Source organism: Anomalospiza imberbis, chromosome 1, assembly GCF_031753505.1.
Source record: "Anomalospiza imberbis isolate Cuckoo-Finch-1a 21T00152 chromosome 1, ASM3175350v1, whole genome shotgun sequence".
Lineage (NCBI taxonomy): Eukaryota > Metazoa > Chordata > Aves > Passeriformes > Viduidae > Anomalospiza > Anomalospiza imberbis.
The window spans coordinates 34339195-34360131 of NC_089681.1; the positions used below are offsets into that span (position 1 = coordinate 34339195).

Consider the following 20937-nt stretch of genomic DNA (forward strand, 5'->3'; position numbering starts at 1 on the left):
GAGGTTTGTGGCACCCACACATCGCTTAGGACAGTGAAGGTTAAAGGGATTTATTTTCCCCCATCCTTGGTTTTCTGATGCTCAAAATGTATTTGGAAAGAACTGCTGTCTGAAATAGATATAGGATTGCAGGCTTTAATGTAAATTGGTAAACATATTGTCATAATAAAAATCAAAGAAAAGCAATCACCAGCAATTCAAAATCCCCAGCATTATCTTGGATATAGGGATGAAAGTATGAACTCTGTCAAGCTGTTTTAGCCTAGTGCAGCGTAAAAAGCAATTTAATATGGATCACAGAGAAGTCAGAAACCAAGACACTGCTGATCCAGAGATCAGCAATCACTGTCAAAGCAGACAAAGCTGCTGTTTCATAGTTCTTGGCCTCTTCTGCATTGGACTGTCACCCAGTGCCTCCCTCACAAGCTATCTGGGACTTGCTTCTGGTTAGTAGGAGCAGTGGCGGAACCTCCCCCTGCCCCCTTGTCAATCCATGACACCTAAATTCAGAGAACACAGAAAGGGCTCTGCAATCAGTTCAGTAAGAGATGAATAAATTGAGTGAGGGAAAGTGTGTGTGTGTGTGTGTGTGTGTGTGTATATATATATATATGTGTGTGTGTGTGTGTGTGTGTATGTATGTATATATATATATATATATATGTATATATGTGTATATATGTGTATATATATATGTATGTATGTATTTAAAATTCTATTAAATGTATTTAAACTTTGACAGATTAATGTCTTGCTCAGTTTCCACTCCCCATGAACAAAAGAAAGATGTTGATGAGTAGATCATCCTGTACTCTTCCAGACACTCTCAGACTTTCACTCCCTTAAAGACCAATAATAGAAACTCAGTTAAAATGAGGGCCTTTAAAAAGAAAGTATGGGGGAGCCTTGCTCCAAGTTGAACTTCATTTTTAAGCTGGCAGGACTGACAAATGAGTAGATTTTCAAAATTTAATCTGCAAGAAAAATTGACATCTTTTCCCCATCTGTTTATCCAGTAGCATCTGTAGATAATACAGATTTCAACTCATTTAGTATAGGTGGCCTAGTGTTAAAAAACAGTCATGAGTCATTGACCTGGAGCCTACAAAACATGAAGTTCTGCAACTGGTCACAATCATGGACTTCCCAGTACTTAGTTTCTAAGAGCACAGAATGCCAGATACACTGCTGAATACAGCCAGAGATAAATATCCCCTCTAACTGCAAATCTGTAGCTGGAACTCTAAGGAACTAGCTAACAAGCTAAGGAGCACTATTTTGCAACATTATCTGCCCTGATTAAATACTACTCCAACAAACAGAAGAATTTAGCCTTTGAGATTGCAGGCATAAAGCAAAATCCTCTGTCTATGGGACTTGATCACATCCAGCATCTTACTCTTTCCTCTTGTGTCTTCCTCACAGGATTTTGTGTTGCTGCAAGACTGTTTCACTCTGAGAGCAGAAAGGGGAGTAGGTCCATAAAAACACTGCAGAATTTAGCACTAGAAATGCCGAGCACAAAATTCACTGAGCAAACCTACAAACTGGAAACAAAGCAAGCTTTCTATCTGGGCAAAAGCAATTTCAGAAGGTCTAAAACCAAAGCCCACTTAGTACTTGACTGTAGAGATGTGGCCAAGGGAGACCAGAAAGAGAAAACAGTACATGAAATGACTTTATATGACTCCAAATGCTAAGGAAAAACTTCTTCATCCGTCCAGTTTGCATCCGCAACAGTAATTTCAGGTAATTGTTATTAAAAAACTTTCTTAGCTTTAACCACTTAAAGGGACTTATTTCCCTTAGAAGAGTGAATGAATCCCTTCTTCTATCGAAATACACAAGTTTTCTTCTGAACTTCCAGGTACAAACCCCTGAGTGCCTATACAATTTCTCAACTAGCCCATTCGTTTTTCCTGGAGGGCCTATCTTAAAGTATCACCGATAATGCCAAGAGTTGATGTTTCTTTCTCTGAACAGATGGTAGTCACAAAGGCAGTATTAATGCACAAATGAAGTAGAATTATTTTGTACCAAAACTCAAATGGACTCGCTGTAAAGTAGAACTAGTCATGCTTTAGAGAAAAGCATCTTGCACCTTTACTTTATGTAAATAGATGATGATGAATCCTTTAACATCTAGACAGAAACCCACACATAACACTTTTAAATCCCATTCCCATGCTCATAATACAGTCTTTAAAACCAATATGTTGGTTTTCTAATTTTTTGTGGTTTTAAAATACACTTTTATAGACATTTCAGGAGTCTTTACCTTTGAATTAGCCCTAGTTTTGAGCAGAAATTTGATGATGAATTCATTTTCATCTGAGAATAGCTCATGTTCAGATTTAAACAAACCATATCTTATTCAATCAGCAAGTTATTTTGAATAATTTGTGACCCACACACTACAGGGTAATAGTTTATTTGGGTAGTTCTGACTTCAATCTTAAACTACCAGAATTTTTGGCACAAATGTACCAATAAATTCATGAAATGGTGATCAAACCCAGAGGCAGTCTTTTTCAGCTTAAAAAAACCCGTCAGAATTATGCCCGACGCCTTTTCTGATCACATGAGACATGAAACTGAAAGCAAGACAAAGAGAAAAGCTGTACAGCCTCATGGTCTTCTGAAACAACAGTGTCATGACAGCCCAAGCTCCACAGCATTTGCATCTTCATCTGATATAGAGACTAGTATTATATAACACAGCTTTTTCACGCTATTCCCTAAAATTAAGTACAGTATACAGTATGTTATGTACACTTTTATCATTGACAGAGAGTAATACAAATACTCTGTTACCAACTCTCAAATGGCAAACACTGTCTTTATACAACTTAAATTTTTTGGCTGTATATGGAGCTTTTCCTTTTTTTCATGCCTGATAATCTGCATTGCTTATGTGTCAATTGCCTGTTTCCTTTTCCCCTCCTCAAAACTCTTTGGAAGAAAGGATTTTACTTAAAATGAGGAGAAAGTAATGCTCATTCTAACACAAGGTATTGGTAACCTTGTCTGCTAAAATAAGGACTTGCGTAGATCAGAAACTAAGCAGCATTTTAAACATACTGCTACCCCTGATCTACAGTTTGGAATTCTTATGAAAAAAACATATTTTTGGTATCAGATTATATGTTAATTCTTTTGTTTGCTTGGGTTTTTCCCCCTCTCCAATTTTAGTCTTTGCTTTTTTGGTACACTGTCCCAAAAAAATTGTAATCTGCCCAGCTGGAGCATAAATGTATTGCTGTCTGTGACAAATACAATTAAGTACTAGAGAGCTCTCTGGTGATACTATTATCATATATATATTTGTTTATTAAACCAAATTATATCATATTATCATATATATTTGTTTATTAAAATCTCTTAGGGTTGATGACAAAGTTCAGTTGACTGTAGGTCAGTCTATTTTTTGGTAATGTATTAAATACATCACCTGTCCTTCAGGCTGAACCTGAGGTGTGCCTGCAAAAATGAATGTCTTTGTTTCATCCTGTTTCCTTGAATCAAGCTCTACTATTATTCTCCCTACCATAAATAAAAATATCAGCATTTCTTGCCTGCATTAAGAGTTCAATATCATACATATTATTCATCTAGGTAACATTCCACTTTCTACTTTAGCAATTAAGATTTCTGCCTTTTACTGACTTGAATGAAGTACAATCTCATTACAACTGCACAAACAAAAAAAAATTGTACTGCCCATTTCTGTCAATCACTGCAAACACAGTTCTAGAATTTCCACAAATCTTTCAAGTGCACTTACTATTTTATGCAAGATATGAGATATTTGTGCAAGATCCATCTCTAAAAAGAGCAGCAGTCTCCAACCTGCAATGACGGAGTGACTGACTGCAAAAAAAGGAGGAAAAAGCCAACTGTCCTACCGGTGAACACCGCTGTTGCACATAATGATGTGACAAGCTCCCAGCCTGCTGCAGAGCTCAGACGACACCGAGAGCAATCCGACGCCGGAAGCGCTGCACGCGGTGTATGCGCAGGCAGCCGTGCGCTTGGATCGGATAAAGGACCCTATGAGCCGGTACAGCTCATCCAGGCAATTGAGAGGCCTCATCAGCTGCAAGAGAGAAAAAGAGATATTTCAGTATTTGCTCTTGAGAGCACATGAAATGCCCTAACTGAGTAGGTCATCAGAGATGCAGGTAGAACACCAGGTCTGGCTGAGAAAGCCAAATTCCATGACATAAATACAAAACATGGAGTCTTCTGATGCATGACATATGACAACTTTCTAAAGCTTTTCAGTTCTTCCCATCACTGACTGTTTCCTTCCCAGCCCTGTCTATGGAAGTGTTTTTCACTTCAATAGATTGATTGTCCCATGAGTGCTGTATCCATTAATGGACTGGGAAAAAAAAAGGGAAAACATAAAGAAGCAACCTACAACTGTACACATATACAGGAAGATACCAAGATTTTTTATTTGACTTGCTGAGAAAATCAGCTTGCATTTATGACAACACTGTCCTTTATTTATCAAATGTCTAGTTTCTAATTCTGACTAACAACATCAAAAAATAAAAATTAACAGATGTGACAAAAACATACTACAAAGCAAAAACAGTTAGCTTTGTAGTAAGACTTAAAATAATCCCAGCATTACTGTTCTAAGAATGAATGAAGTAAAGAAGGCAGCTTTCAAATGCAAAGCTTGTGCCAGAAGAGAAGCCTTCAAAAATGGTCTAGCAATGAAAACCAGTATCTCATGGTGCTTTGTGTATATGACATGTTCAGAACACAGATTTTCAGACCACCTAATTCCAAATTCCCACTTCTCTTTATTCCAGAAACACCTAAAGATTCCAACAAATCCCAATGCTACTCAAAGAATTAATCTTTTGAAAGACAGATTAATTCCCTAAAGACAGTTTTAACTAGTTAGAGAAACAGCAGCCTCACTTGGTCCTATGACAGTTACTTCATTGAAAAGCATAGATGTCAAGAAAATCTTCTGGAAAAAATAGCATATTTTAACCTGGGTGCAAACAGATTTAACTTTATTTAGGTCCTACTGGATTAACTTGCGTCAGTCTAAATTGATTTTAGCTGTTGTCGTCTACTAATGCAGAGCTACAGACAGTGAAGTGAAAGGCACAGCTAAAACTGGATCATGTACTTGGCTTGCTCCAGTTTCAAAATAAATTCATGCTATCATCTCTTGGTCAGATGTGGATTACGAGATGCTTCTCTCTTGCCCTTAAACTTTTTGCTGAAATAGGTAGGCAACAAGTTTAGGGGTGACAAGCACTTCCCTCACCGCTAAACATCCCCTGCTGCACCTGTGACTGCTAGGCAAGCTGCTGACTCCCCAGGGAAGGAGTGGCAAATGTCCTTCTTCCCCTGTGTGTAGCCCTGCATGGGTCCAAGAAAGAGAAACCACCAGTCTGTTAAAACCAGGCCTGATACTGACATAAAATTTTAGTCTGTCATAGGGCTCAGCTGATGAGCGCTGTTATTTCTCAAGCTATAGTAGCTCAATCACTTTCATAGGCAAGACCCCAGGAATTTCTTTATTCCCCCTACTGGGGTGCAATACAGGAATTAATTCTTCAATGAGAGAAGAGAGCACTAAATGAATTTTTATAGCCCCTGGGATCTCTCAGACACAGAGGTTTAAAGACAGATGAAAGCATTTGAAGAAAGCCTAAATAAGAAGATTCAGAAGAAAGTCTTCTGAGCAGGATGCTGAAGGAGTATTTAATTTGGAAAAGCACTTCCAGCTTTCAGAACAAAGAATTTGTGCCTGCACCTGTCGTCCCCCATCCTACCCCACATGCTCCTAGGGCGGTAGCATTGCTCTGAAAGCACAATGAAAAAGGAAGGTAATGATTCCTCTTCTCAAACACAGATACCCTCCTGCCATACCTTTTAATACAGAACCACATGGCACCACCTACCCCAAAAAACACAGGTGGGACAAAAAGCTGCAAGAGAGCTCCTCCTTTCCCTGCCCCTCTCCCCCCAGCTTTAAACAATTCAATTTTTGATGGAATAAAGTCTCAGTAACACAATGTGTAACATGCAGAGTTTAATTAGGCACTTAACATCTTTATTTACCTTATCTATATAAGCTGCTTTAGATGTTGAATTTGGAGGCAAGTTTGACTTGTCCAGGTAGAATGCTCTGAAAGAACAAACAGATAGAGTAAGGCAAAAACTAATTGTTTCAAGTCCAGAACAAAATTTCTACAAGGGACTATTCTTAGACACCATCCTAAGGCTAGAGGGCTTTTTACCTTATGGTAAGAGAGGGTCAAGAAGTAATAATCAACAGGCACTATCACTCCTTCTTTTAAAGTAATTAAATAAAAACTAATAAAATAAAGAAAATTTTTTGTTCTGGAGACAAAAAACTGTCCCTCTGCCCTTTGACAGTACAGTGCAAAATTTTAACATCTAGTTATCAGAAAAAAAAAAAGGGATCTGAAAGTGATTTTCAACAAAGCTACCCATGAAAATAAAGGTCTGTGGCAACTGTATGGATTTTAAGAGTGACTTGGGGAAAACTGGCATAGAAACAGTGCCTGAGCTTCGCATTCTACAAGCTTTTTTATATTTGCTATATATAAGTGCAGTAACATAAAAGCAGAATCCCCAGCATGAAACACAGTACTGACAGAGGAAACATATATGTTCATAATATAAAAAGAAACAAAAAAGCAGAAACCCTACAGAGGACAAATATGCATTATGCATGTCTTCTTCAATTCAGGAACCCTAGAGGAATTTTTGTTTTAACTTTCCAACTTATAAGCACATTAATTGCTCACCACAGAGGAGCGATCATTAAGCATCTCATAGGTAAATACCACACATATCTTTGTCATAAGATCACAGGTTTTATTGCCTCTGCAGAAACACTTAAATAAGTCTGTCACTGCCACAGCAGGGAAGTTGGACCAGATCATCTTTAAAGGTTGTCAAACCCAAACCATTCCATGTTTCTCTGATCCCAAAACTCATTCTGCTGGTTGTAAAGCTCCTAAAATCTCCTGTGGCAGCTGAAAATAGAAATATTTTGTGGGCCTCCCTACCTATCAGTGAGAACCAGGCAACAGCTACTAATGCTCTGGGCAACATTTAAATGAAACAGAACAAGAGAAACCCAACTGAATGGTGGAACACATAGGACAAAAAAAAAGAGATTTTCCAGCGACAACCTCAAGGTATCACTGTGATCTAGCTCCACAGTGTGTGCTCAAGGCACAGACCCCATTCAAGGTCACAAGTGAGCCACAACCCAGGGTGGAACTAAGAAGTTTGGCAACCAAATTTCAGTTGCTCTGTAATATGAAAAAAAAAATTGTCTTCTTGCATCCTAGCTCTCAAACAAGAAGATCAGCTGGATCCCCCAGTCATTAAAGCACTGATTCATGTAGTATACAAGGGTAAAAATTGCTCCCTCTCTTATTTTATTTTTTTATCTAGGGGAGAAGTTACATTGTTGCACACTTGCTGGGCAGGGGTGCAGACTCCAGATCTCAATGCCTGTTACTCTTCAATAATCTGGAATAATTGAGTTGATAAAAAAATCCATCCACCTTTTATTTATTTGTGGTTTATAGTTTTGAAAAACAAGCTCTCCCAAATCTAAGGTTTCAATTAATTCCCTCAGAAAGCACAGCAAAAATAATCTAGTTCTGTTATTCCATTAAGCCTGTTGCATGACCCACAATAGGAAAGATGAAGCTGGACACTATTAAAAGGAAAAGAGGTTTGTAGAGAAAATTACTCATAAATCACTTTGAGTGGCCACAGCACATAAAAGCTACCTCAGCAGCAGCAGACCAACCTTTTTTCTTTGTTAGCAATGCTACAAAACAAAGCCTCACACTGCTGTCCACTGAACATTATCAGACTGAAAGCCTATACTGCTTTTTCCTGCCATACAATAGGGAAATCTGCTTCATTCAGAGACTGTTCAGCAATCCCATCTCTTTGGATTGTTATTCCAGCAAATTCATCTGCATTAAATGAAACCAGAAACTAAATATGCAACAGTACACTAATTAATGGAGTACATGGGAAATAATTAACTCAGGGTATAAAATGAAGTAACACTGATACTGAAATGGGATATATGGTTACAGGAATTACTCCATAATTCAGGCAATTATAATAACCTAAAGAAACCCAAACAAAAAAATTAACTATACACAACATTCATTTTAAATATAAAAATATCCTGTTATAAGTGAAACTATTCGTTCCCCATCAGATAACACTCCCAGATGTTTCTCAAGTGCTTTATTTTTATTGCTTTTCATAAAAACTGTCTTCAGTATTTTATAGAACATGACAACCTGTGGACAGCATATAAATTTCCAAAGCACTTTGCTTAATTACTAAATGCTTGTTAAGGTACTTAATCATATTTTATGGGAAAAGTTAATGGCAATCTTGGCATGGTGCCCAATTTGGACAATATTTTCTAATCTATTTGAAATGAAGCAGAATGAAATCATAGTTCTTTGTCTCCAAGTGTGATGTTAGTTTAGCTTTTAAAGCCGTGCAATTTCTCTAAGACCCAGCAGAAATCCTTCCTTTAAAAAAAAGAAAAGGTAGATAATCCAATACACAATAAATCTACTGGGGATTATTGCTGTGTTCGACTTTTGTAAGATATCCCCTACGCAGCAATGTCAAATAATAGGGACAAGTCTCTCAGGGAAAACTAACACTGGGATAAGGTAACGAAAAAAGCAAAATCTCTCACAAGACAAAGGCTTTCCCAAGATGTCTTCCCAGAACCTGAGTACAAAGGAAATGCAGAAGTATTGATGTTTACTTAGTGAAGCATTTTACAGGGTATCCTCCGAAACTGACACAGACATGTATAAAGTTCTGAAAATTGAAATTTTGCAAATGGAAGCCTAAGAAAGTTTGAGACACACATTCCTGAGTAACTTGGAACAGAAAGATAATTCAAGCAAATCCAAGTGTTTAGACTTATTCTCAATTTCTTGAGCCAGTAAGCCCACAGGGTTATCCTAGGTATTGCTAATAATTTTTTTGAAATACAAGGATAGTAAAGAAATAATTGGAGAGGGGAAGATAACTGGGCTATGGCATTAAATACCACCAAGTTGATGGTTCTGCTCTAGAAAGGTTTTGCTTTGCTGTTATAGCATAGAAGGATTTAGCATTTTATTTCCACACCACTGTGGTAAACGTATAAATTAATTCCTACTGTCCTCAACAGAAGCATGGAAATGGATCTCAATTCTACTAGATTTTTTATCCCTCAGTCACAAGATATTCAAAACCATCTAGAAAAGCACAGTCAGCAATCTGAGAAAGGACACATCAGAGCAGAGGTGTGGAGTAGGGAAGTGTGGGAGTCCCGAATTATTTTCTTCAGCTCAAATTAGAAAGCACATACTCATGACACAGATAAACAGTATCTCTGTATTTTTGCATCTATGTGCACACATACTTTTGTATTTCTTTAATAACAATTCTATGTTCTGCCATCTAGTTTTTAACTACACAGGTGAGAGTGTGTATAACACACTTATTGTATATATATGTGTGTATAGATATATTTATACATATACATTTGTAAATACATTTATATACATATAATATATATGTAAAAAGTACATTTTTTCTGTAGTAAATGTATCCATTTTCTGTTACAGCAAATTGTTTCACGTATTCTTTCCACTAAATGGCAAATCTCAATAAATGATAAATTACCAAGTAGAATTACCTTATCAACCCATGCTAAGACTCAGCAATTTTAAATAATGTCTCCTAGCACCTGTCAGCAATACAATCCTATGTACAGCATCACCAGCATCCTTCGTAGTTACAGAAAGGTTTAATTTTAACAACTGAAAAACTTCATGACTGTGCTATGATTTTAAATTGTCAAAGAACATATACAGTAATATTTTGACCTCTCACAACTGTTGTGAAAACTGAAGCGCAGAATGGAAAACTTTAGTACCATATGGCTCTAATCAGGTGTAACTTGTATTTCATGAGTAAGCAACTCAGTAAGCCCTACCCCTTGGTAAGGTCCTTACACCCCTGTACTTGGCACTGGTGAGGCCACACCTCCAATCCTGTGTTCAGTTTTGGGGCCCTCACTACCAGGAAGACCTTGAGCTGCTGGACTGTGTCCAGAGAAGGTCAATGAAGATGGAGAAAAGCCTGGAGCACAAGTCTTAGAAGGAGCAACTGAGGGAGCTGAGGTTGTTTAGCCTGAAGAAAAGGAGGCTCAGGAGAGACCTTATTGTTCTTCTTGTAATGAGGTGGGGGTTGGCCTCTTCTCCCACATAGCAAGTGATAGAACAAGAGGAAATGGCCTCAATTTGTGCCAGGGGAGGATTAGATTGGTTATTAGGAAAAATTTCTTCACTGAAAGGGTTGTCAAGCGCTGGGACAGATTTCCCAGGGACATAGTTGAGTCACTATCCTTGGAGGTATTCAAAAGATGTGTAGATATGGCACTAAAGGACGTGGTTTAGTGGTGGACTTGGCAGTGCTGGGTTAACAGTTGGACTCAAAGGTCTTTTCCAAACCTAAATAATTCTATGATTCCTGGCAAACTGGCTTTTGTCAGTCCCTACTGATGTCATGGTTTAGGAATGGTATTCTCCAATTTAGTATTTCCTCTGAAACCACTCCCAAGCCATGCACTATTATTCACTCCCCCTTCCCCTGCAGGGGGCTGGAGAGGAGAATTAGAGTCACAAAAGGTAAAGATCACAGGTTGAGATAAGAACAATTTACTAGAAACAGCAGTGGGGCAAGAAAACAAAAAGTAAGATCAAAAATATTAATGACAAAAGTGTACAAAAGAGAGAGTGATTCCCACACAAAAGGGCTCTCTGTGGAGCCCACAACCCAACCACAGCCATGCAGCTCCATGCTCCCTGTGGCTCAGGACCAGCACCACATTTACTCCACCAGAAGGAATCTGTTCTCCTTGGAAGGGACTCCTTTCCCCTGCCCCTGGAAATGATGTAAGGTGGTATAGAACAATCTCCAGGTCCTAGCCATGTCCCTCCTGGCTGCTGCAGAAATTAACCCTGTCCTGGCTGGGAACAGGACAACTATTATTTTCCTCTACTGTGGGAAATAGTGCAGGCTTTGGTGAAGGGGATGTGACTGTATGGTGAGACAAGAAAAAAATATAAAGAAGAGAAAAATTAATCAGGTTTAATAATGCATTTAAATACTTACAAGTGGGCAGGGGTATGAAGAAAATTTCAAGAAATTAAACTTAATGACTTTCTTGGCAACTGCCTGCTTTAGTGGACTAGACTGGGAGTATAGCAGGGATACAAACTCTCAACTCTTGAAAACCAAATTCCCAAGAAACTAGAATCTTAAACTAAGGGCAGGAATCTTAATAATGCCCCTCATTTTCTTGCAAGACTGCAGCATCTTGCTAAACTACTGGTCTCCCACCAATTTAAATTATCTTCAGCCTATGAGTAAGGTATATTGAGCAATTGGCACTAGATTGAGCACAAGTGTCTGAGGTAGAAACAGAGGTGGATGCTTCCAAAGTAACAGTCCTGCTATTGAAGCAGGCCTTTCACAGCCCTACTCTTAAACCTTTGTAAACACAAGAGCAGAGGATTACATAAATGTGAGCATAGAAATCTGAAGACAGAAAGTCATGGATGACAAAAATAAAAAAGGGAAAAAAGTCCAGTTTGCTCTATGCAACACTGCCCACTTTTCACCTGTTTTCCAGAATTTAGTCCCCAGCATCTCTAACTACATCCAAGAGCACTTAAAACCATCCTATTTTGATAAGAAAGGGAAGTTCTTCAACCACAGACTAGTTACAGGTGGCCTCCTGCTTCTCCCATCACTGTCAAAACAGCCAAATCCACACTGAACCAAATAATGCCAAGTAATTGCTTCCACATTTCTGTTTCAGACAATGGATGTCACCTTTTTAGCTCTGGATATTCCAGACAGGGAATACACTGTATAAAGAGACGACATGCCAAATATTCATCATGCGATTAGAGTTTCAAGTACTGCAGGCTTGGGCTGGATTCCTATCAGTGACCAGGAGTGAAAGAAAAGGCTCTACCTCTGATCACCGCAGATACACATTCTCTGTGCTTGCAGCAGATAAAGAAAGCAGGATGAACCTGATGTCCGCCTCAGTGAGCAAAGAGTCAGTACATATAATCTACCAAGACTCATAACTTTCAATTACAGAATACTACTGTGTTCTGTAAACAAAGGAAAAAACTACCGATAATAAATACTGATCCTATTCTGTCAAAAGTCTAAAGAAACAATTAATTTACGTTCACAGAATGAGCACAGCATGGAAAAAGGAAAAAAAAAAAATCCCAAAGTTAAATTCAAACCATCTGGCAATATCTTTTAGACCAGCTAGACAAATTTAATTTACTTTTCCCAGGATCTCTCTATTCTTTCTCTGGTCTTGCTTCACTTAGATGCAATGAATCTTAATTTCTGTCCTATCTAAAGTACTTCTCACTAAGTTCATCAGAAGACAAACTTAGCTATTATTCCTTTGTTATATCCTTCAGAGTGAATGCTTAATTTTCAATTAAAGACTGAATTTAGAGAGTGTTACATCACAAATTTCTAGACATTTATAACCACATATTAAAAATCTAAGAGTCATTAAATTTCCAATGTTTATAGTCATAGGAAATTCATAATAAATTTGTCTATATAGTATTGCAGTCCAGCTTTGCTGCTGCTGTTTTGAACACAAAGCTGTGTATCAAATAGTTAGTATTGAATAACAGGAAGCAGTTTTTCTATGTGATTTAGAAACATCTCACTGTAACAAACAGAAAATATCACAGAATCACTCTCTGAAACCCTAAGTCTCCTCACATCACTCTTCTAAATTTGATGGCAATGACAGAAACTGTTAGTTGTTCATTAACATGTCACTCACTGACCTGAACAGACATGAAGGAAACACCCACCACAGGACAAGAGTAGCACAAGGACAAGCAAGATAAGCTTCTTGACCACTTGAGCATTTGCTTTGGAAAAGCTTTCCACTGGAAACAGTGGGGCAAGGAGTCTGTCAGCCTTAAGGTAGATTTTAATGCATTTACTACAGGAATTGATATATGATCTAGCCTCTTTGATAATGCAGGTATTGCCTTGAGGCGTCATAATTTTGTTTCAGAGAAAAGTTCTTTCTTTCACAGTAATTAAGTACCTTTAAGTGGATACATCCTTTATGTCATTGTAACTCATTTATAGCAAAGCAACTATTAGAGAATTTTAGTTCAGGCTGTAGCAATGAGTGCCATCACATCTATTTTCTGCCTTGACTAAATTATACAGGATACAGAAAACATTGTCCTGCCAAGAAGCTTGAGAGGCTGTTGTGCATGTATACGTGTGTGTATAAATAAAAAAGATGTTACATTCCTCATATTTTGTTCCATGTTTGCAGATATTCTAGGGGCAGAAATGGTTTCCTTTTCTTATCTTTCTGAAAGTCAAAAGAAACAAGAAACCCAAACAACATGAAAACCTCCTGAATTGTAACATCCCTGAATAAAGAATTCAATCAAATTTGCCATTGCTCTGTGGAGGATTACTTATGACATAATATAAATACAGGAGGCTTCAGACAGAAAAAATTGTTTGAAGTTACATTGTAAATGAAACTCTTTAAAATGACAGATATTACATTCAGTGTAATCAGATGTTCAATGTAATGAGAGTAGTTAGCTAAATCATTTGTCGTTAGATTCACTGATTATAATTGCTTCCTTAGCATAACAGACTTGCATTTACCTCCCAAAATGATAGTCAAGAAAGCAGCAACATAGGGAGAAAAACCCAACAAAAAAACAAGAAAACTCAAACAAAATCCACATTTTTTTTCCTCTTTACTGCTTGCTTTAATTTTTCTTCTATTATGGCTGTACAACAGACTACAGAAGTAGCTGCCAATAACCCTGGACACAGCTGACTTCAAAGAATAGCTCCAAATCACACAGAATGGTAGGCAGGAAGGAAGGAACATTTTTTATAGACTTTCTTTCTCTATTGATGCACAGGACAGTTAATTACTATACAGTGGTAATTAACACCCACACCAGTGGTGGGGATGTACAGTTACCCTCAGGTGTCTTTCCCACAGCATGATCCTATCTTTGGAGTAAAGAACTGGGTCATCATATAATCAGGGCTGTCACAAGAAAGTGCCATGCTGAGGCTAAGAGAAAATTAATGGAAAAGCAGAACTCTCTTGACCTCACCTTCATCTATTATTTTTCTCATTTCCTCTGTACATTCCCAATCCTAGACAACATAACATCAGAAAACAAATTTTGAGGGGGCTTATATATCTAAATGCGAGCAGACGTTTCTGAAGAAGCATTAAAATTGTTCATCTATACAAAAGTCATTAATTTCTCTAATTTCACATTAGCTAAAAATTATCTGCATAGACAGTATTGGAATCCAAGCATGTATATTGATGTGCTGTTTTCAGCACCTATAGACCACCGTAGTTTGCTCTTGCAGTCAGCAATGAAAGTGAAGCACACTGCAGAGACACAGAAGCTGGAAGTAGGCTTGGTACAGCCACAGCCCTGCACCCTGCTGAATGACCTGTGACCTGAACATCCTCTCTGACTTTGTGATACATCCCTTATGTGCACAGACTTATCCAGGCAAAAACCTCTTAAAGCATAGATGTGCTTGGACTTTTCTGATTAAGCAGCTAACCAGAAGCACCTGTAGAAAACTGCATTTTAATAGAATGCCATAGGAGGGACACCTTTTACCCAGAATGAGAACTCACACTACAAAAAAACCTAAAAAAAACCATCACCACCAGCAAAAAAAAAAAAAAAAAAAAAAAAAAAAAAAAAAAAGATTAATCTGATAAAATGTCAAATACAGAGATAGGAAAACTGAAAGAGCAAGCTTCCTGCTGCATACTCAGATTCCCATCCTGGGCCAGCAAGTCCAAACCTATGATAACTTAGACAAACATTACAGAAGTTTTCATTCTGACTCTGAAAGGCCATTTTCAAAAATGGCTTACTTTTTTCAGGAAGCTATCCCCAAACCCTATTTCTCTAAGGATAAAAACTATTCTCATATCCAACTAAATGTTTTACTCGGGAATCATTGTTCAGTCCAAAGACTGGCTGAGCTATGGCCATGAAGCTAAGCTGTCTGCCAGGGTCTGTCCCAGCTTCCAACAGGCTTGCATCACAACCAATCTGACAATCACAGCATGGACCATAAGATTTCTTTCCATTCAATGCAGTTAGAGCTAGCATACTGAACCTTAGTGCAGGAAATAGACCTTTACCATTTATGAAGACCATATTCAAAGGCCAGGATGTATTTTAAACAAATAATGCTTAAACTGTAATTTTGAAGCATTACTGCTTTAAGTTTACCCTCACGCTTTTACAATTACATGACTCAAGACTTGCAAGACAATATTTAAATCAACCAAGTAGTGTGAGTAAATATAGTGCATTTGTGAGGTTTTGTTATTCCTACCAGCATTTGTAGTAGTTATGGATTTGAACACCATTGTGTCCTGCGCTGTTGAAGCACAATAATGTCTGGTATCTTAACAACAAAAGGATTGATCAGGATGAAAAAAAGCCTGTTTGAAAGTCAAGGAGTACCAAAGGAGGAAGATGGGGACAAATGGGAGGAGGAAGGAGAATACAGAAAGCTCTCACTTAACATTGACCTCCATAGTGGTCAGACACACAGGTTCTTTTTAGTCCACTGCTAGATTAGAAGACAGCTGCTGAGCTATCGAACACATAGTAATAAAGATCTTGAAAATCTCTGCTGACCTAATTACTTTCACTTGGATGTACTGAATGTTCCTGATTAGTAAACAATTTGATCAGGTTTAATTTACATTGCTGGCAACTACTAGCATCAGCTCAGTTCTCAAACAGAATTTGAACATAACTTTATTTTCCTTATCAGTGTCACAGAAACAGAACTGGTGAACTATAAATATAAGTGCAATTTGAAAAAAAAATCCAGCATGATTAAGAATAATTGTGGGTTCGATGCTGAAAATTTCTCAGCAGACTGAAATCTTATAAACTAGGTATTGGTTGTTTTGTTGATTTTCTTTAAATAACATTTTTATTTCAATAAAGCACTTACTACATACTGCTGGCGTAGAGGATGTTGCCTCAGGAATTGAAGAACTCAACTTGAGCTGGTCTTAGAACAAAAGTTCCCTTATTTTACTAATAAGATTCAAATATCTAGGGTTAATTCCAATACAGAAGATGGAGGGACATTTCCTCCATTCCACATAAGCATGAAATTCTATAACCAATTTTCAACTGTGTTTCATGCATTCTCATAAAAATTATGATCTTATCAATGACCATTTCATAGCTGAGGTAGTATTTGCAAAAGCCCCAAAGCAAGAACCATGAAAGACAGAAGTCTTTATGATGCTCAAACCAGTGTCAAGGAAGACAATTTTGCACCTGGATTTATTGCATCATTTCTCATACAGAGTTCCAGAGTTATGAATGACCTCTGCAATAAAAGCAAAGGTTCAGCCTCTTGACTTAATGGCTATCCTTCCTGAAATCCACTAAAAATTCCCTAATATATCTTTTGATTAATTCAAATAAATGATCTGTATATTCATCCATTTAAAGCACACATTGCTATGAGATCCATCACACAAACATATTCTATGCACTAAAACTTTAATAAGACTTTACTACATGAAATTAAGAGGTAGATAGATACTACTCATTTCCTAATTTACTCTCCTGCTTGGGTACATACCAAGCTAGGCCAACATCTCTGTTTGCAACTGGGACCATACACAACCAAGGGGTCTCTTATTTCACAATATTACTGGAGCATTATTAACTCAATGCATCAGGAATAAGAGAAGTTGAAATTATTTCCTGAGTTCTCATTAATGGATGCCTTGGCTGCAGTGTCACTGCCAAACATTGCTTTCTTTCCCTCTAGTCCTCATGCTTTTCCTCCCACTACTTTTTCCATTGCCATTGCTCCCACTTGCTTTTGGCTGCTGTAGTGATGGAAGGATTATAAAATGGTCATCAGATGGTCATCGAAAAGCAAGCAGCACATTCCTTTTCTACAGAGAAAGAATAGCTTATGGATTGTATCTTGGATGACTTATTACTGATTAAGAGGTGCTGCATGGAGGATTTCTTCCATGTGAAGTATTATTGCACTTGAGTATGTTTCCAGGGAATATTTAATTTCATGTTTTTGTTTTTCTTTAGAGCAATTACCCAAATGTTAAAATCTTTTGCTGCTGTAGTTACTTCATTAGATTCTCCTGGCCAAACACCTACACAGGCTAGCAAATAGCAGAACAAGAATGAAGCATCTGCTTCTCTGTTTTTCATCTTCTCATTTTGTCAGTTATTTCCTGAAGCTGTTTGTGCTACACTTAAGAAATGGGTACAGTTCACCAGAAAGCAAAAAAATCAATTACTGAATGTTCTAGTCAAACATTAGAGAACTGAAAAAAACAAATTCTTTTCCTGTTCTTCTGACTGGGCAGAAATACCCATGGTATGGGTAATGGCAAAAATGGTAATCTTTGTTAATTATAAGTTTTCATAGTAACTTCTTATAAATGTAGGCCTTGAAGCTCAGCAACTCATCAGAGCTGAGTCACAACACTGTAAAGAGGAATGTACCTTATTATAGCCACAGTATGAATGGAGGATCTAACTCATGAGGTAAGCAAGGTCAAGGAACACTAGAGTATAGAGTCAGGAAGAATTTATTTTAAGGATTTACATGGGAGGTTAAATTGGTCCTATTAATAGAAAAAAAAAAACAACACAAAAAGTCTTGCCTTGTCTAACTGACAGAATCTCTTTCCAACACTAGCTGATTTCATCTAGGCCAAATACTGGCATGACCAAAATTCTCTGTAAAACTGATTTATAACATAAGCCTTGTGACATAAATACTCAGGAGGCACTTCTTTTCCCAAATAGGAAGTGCAAATACAATAAGATGAAAACCAGACTAAATGAATACATTCGTCATTGACATACAAATGCAGACAGAGATGTCACACAGAAAAAAATCAAATATACCATACTTATTGAATGTAATTGGCTTTAAAATCACTTTTGCTATAGCAGTACTTAGATCAAAATAGAATCTTGAAATTCCTTTAATAACAAATAAGATAAATAATTTTGCAAGATCTGTGAAGAAAACCTTCCAGAGAGAACCAACAGGTAAAGGAATTGCAAAGTGATCCTCATTTATCTTCTTCTCCCTTCTCCATTGTCCTTGAGCTTTTTTTAACTCCTGTTCTCTGCTGCTTTAATAAACTGCCTAATTTTCCTGGTGAAATGACATTTCTATCCAATTCAAGAATTTTAGAAGTCGAATAGATGTGGTTTTACCACAGTCCTTTGCACTCTTCAAATCATGTGGCAAGTAAGAATACCCAAACAGGTGTTTTGTGTGTTCAGACACAGTGAGACACAAGAGTCATCTATGTACCCATTTTCCTTACTTTACTTGATAACTAACAGATTATTTTGTGTAATAGAAATTCTGTCTTTATGTGCAACTCCTTAATAAAATATGTACCAAAATACAAATCTACATAATTTCTACATATACTGGCAAGTATGCACTCTGTAATCCATAGCCATTGCTGATGCAGGTATCCAAATATGTCTGTATTCCCATTAGTATGGTGGGGTGCGGGGAGAAAGAGCAGGAAAAGAACATTGGTTTTCAAGTCCTATTCTGTAGAAATTAGGTAAATATGGTCTATAAAATCAGATCATAATGTGTAGCAAGTCTGATAGTCCACTTGTGATCAAGTAGACCTTTCCTTTTCTATATGCATTATTACAACAACCTGGAGGCAATTACAGCTAAAACTTTCAGGAGAAAACAATTCTTGTAAAAGTAACTAAACAGTGCAGAAATCAAAAAGGTCAGAATCATGAATCTTGGATCTTACTCAATCATGAACCAAAAGCCTACTACCATACAACACATTTCAGTTTAAAGCTGTGTCACAGAAACTGAATCGAAAAACAGAACTCTGTGAGCTAATTCCAGGAATGTTGGTTTATTACCCACCGTAGCTTCTGGTTATACTGCTTGACTTTTTCTAGTGAGGCAGCATTAATCTGGGACTGAAATTCTTCCACTGAGACACTGTCTCTGTAATAGTATCCTTCCATGCTCTCCAAAGCTGTGAAAAGAGAAAGGAGAGTGGAAAAGAGAAAGATGAGTATTAAATATTTAATAATTGCCTTCTTTGTAGTTTTGCTCACACACAAGTGAATTACTTTTTAACCCTGAGGCTGTGACCCTACTGTGAATTGCTGAGCTGTTTCCATATGTCATCTAATTCATACAGATCTCTCTTAAAAATTTCATTTACAAGAAAAATTAAATCTCTTGTCCTGTGGAAAATATAAAGGAGAGCATTAATTTGAGTTCTTTTGCTCTAATTAAAGTATTCCTGCCTTTTGAATGCAAATGTGGGGTTTAAATCTGATATATCCTGGAAGAAAACAGTAGAATGAGCTGGGATAGAGGAAATAAAAGATCAATGTAACTTTCACAGAGGGAGACCTAATAACTTCTTTTGAAGCCCCATTTTGGGAGATGTGGAGCACCTCAGAGATGTGGAGCTCATTACCTAGAGGTTCCTCTAGTTATACCCATTGATAATGTGAATACTTTCTTCTAGATCTGTAAAGCAAATTTTGCTGTATCTCTGAAAATGGCCTAGAAGTTCCTTTTCAAGGCAAGTGAAGTCACACCAAACCAAGGACGAATATTGCTACAAAAACTCAGGAGCTAAACAGAAACTTCAGTCAAAGGATTCTCATTAAAATTTGGACTGGAAGTATTAAGATCTTCATATTAACAGGCCAACCACATCATAACATAAACCCCAACTCTTAGTGAAATATGATTTTTTTTTTGTGGAGAAGCATTAAAGGCTTTACAATTAGGAACACTGCCACTTTAGTAATCCACACATATTCTAAGAACTCATCACCCTATCAGAAAATGCAAGCCATAAGCAGATATTTCATGGAAACATGCTGCTGCCTTACAGCTTCAGCTGCACACGGAATATTAATTCTGCTTGTATTGCTTAATATGACCAGTTAATAAATAATTCATTCATTGTGAAAGAACATGCAAATTGCACTCCCCTTCTGTGCTTTCACAGTTTGTAATTCTACTTCTGTGCAAAAAATATTAAGTTCCTACAGTCAGACTTGATTCTTCTTTGGTTCTAAGTCACACCAGAAAGCTCAAACAAAAATATCCACTGATCCATTTTTAACAGCATGTTAACACAAACAGAATTGATAATCCCTACTGCTTATTTTACTGGTAGGAAGTTGGTATTATTCAATTAGATTATCCAACCAGGAAACTCAATCATCTGTGAGGACTGTCAGGAGCACAGAGTTCTGCCTCTCTGGAGCCATGCTCACAGGTGCAGGCAGGGACTCTCATGCTGTGTGCTTTGTCCCTGCCCTCTCTGAATGGTTCAACTTTCTTCTACCCAGTATATCAGAAAGTTCTTTTGCAAGGAAGCTTTCCTAACAAAAAGGTCTTCTATGGTATTCTTCCATCCAAGATAGGATATTATGGCATAGAAGGCATAGAATAAGTGATTGAGAAAGCAACTTGGAAGAATGGCTGGAATCAATGGGTAATAGCTAATGGGACATGGTCTCCCCAGGGGCCCACTACAAGCAGAACATCACAGGGATCTCTGTTGTACAGTGTCTTTATCACCGACATGGACGAAGCAAGACAAGTTTGCAGCTGATGCCAAACTAGGACAAGCAGTGGATTGCACCCAAGTGCAGGGCCACATAAAGAGCCAGGCTCTTCACAATGGTACAA

At 37.5% G+C, this 20937-nt stretch overlaps 1 protein-coding gene across 2 annotated transcripts in view; it reads right to left on the minus strand.

Annotated features, from left to right (window-relative positions):
• PREX2 (phosphatidylinositol-3,4,5-trisphosphate dependent Rac exchange factor 2) overlaps positions 1–20937 on the minus strand; it is a 172333-nt gene that overhangs the window by 21013 nt on the left and 130383 nt on the right. For both annotated transcript variants that reach the window (XM_068187119.1, XM_068187116.1), the window contains 3 exons: positions 19138–19252; positions 6097–6163; positions 3906–4096 (listed from right to left, as the gene is read on the minus strand). In XM_068187119.1, the coding sequence (XP_068043220.1) occupies positions 3906–4096; positions 6097–6163; positions 19138–19252 (373 nt within the window). The remainder of the gene's footprint in view (positions 1–3905; positions 4097–6096; positions 6164–19137; positions 19253–20937) is intronic.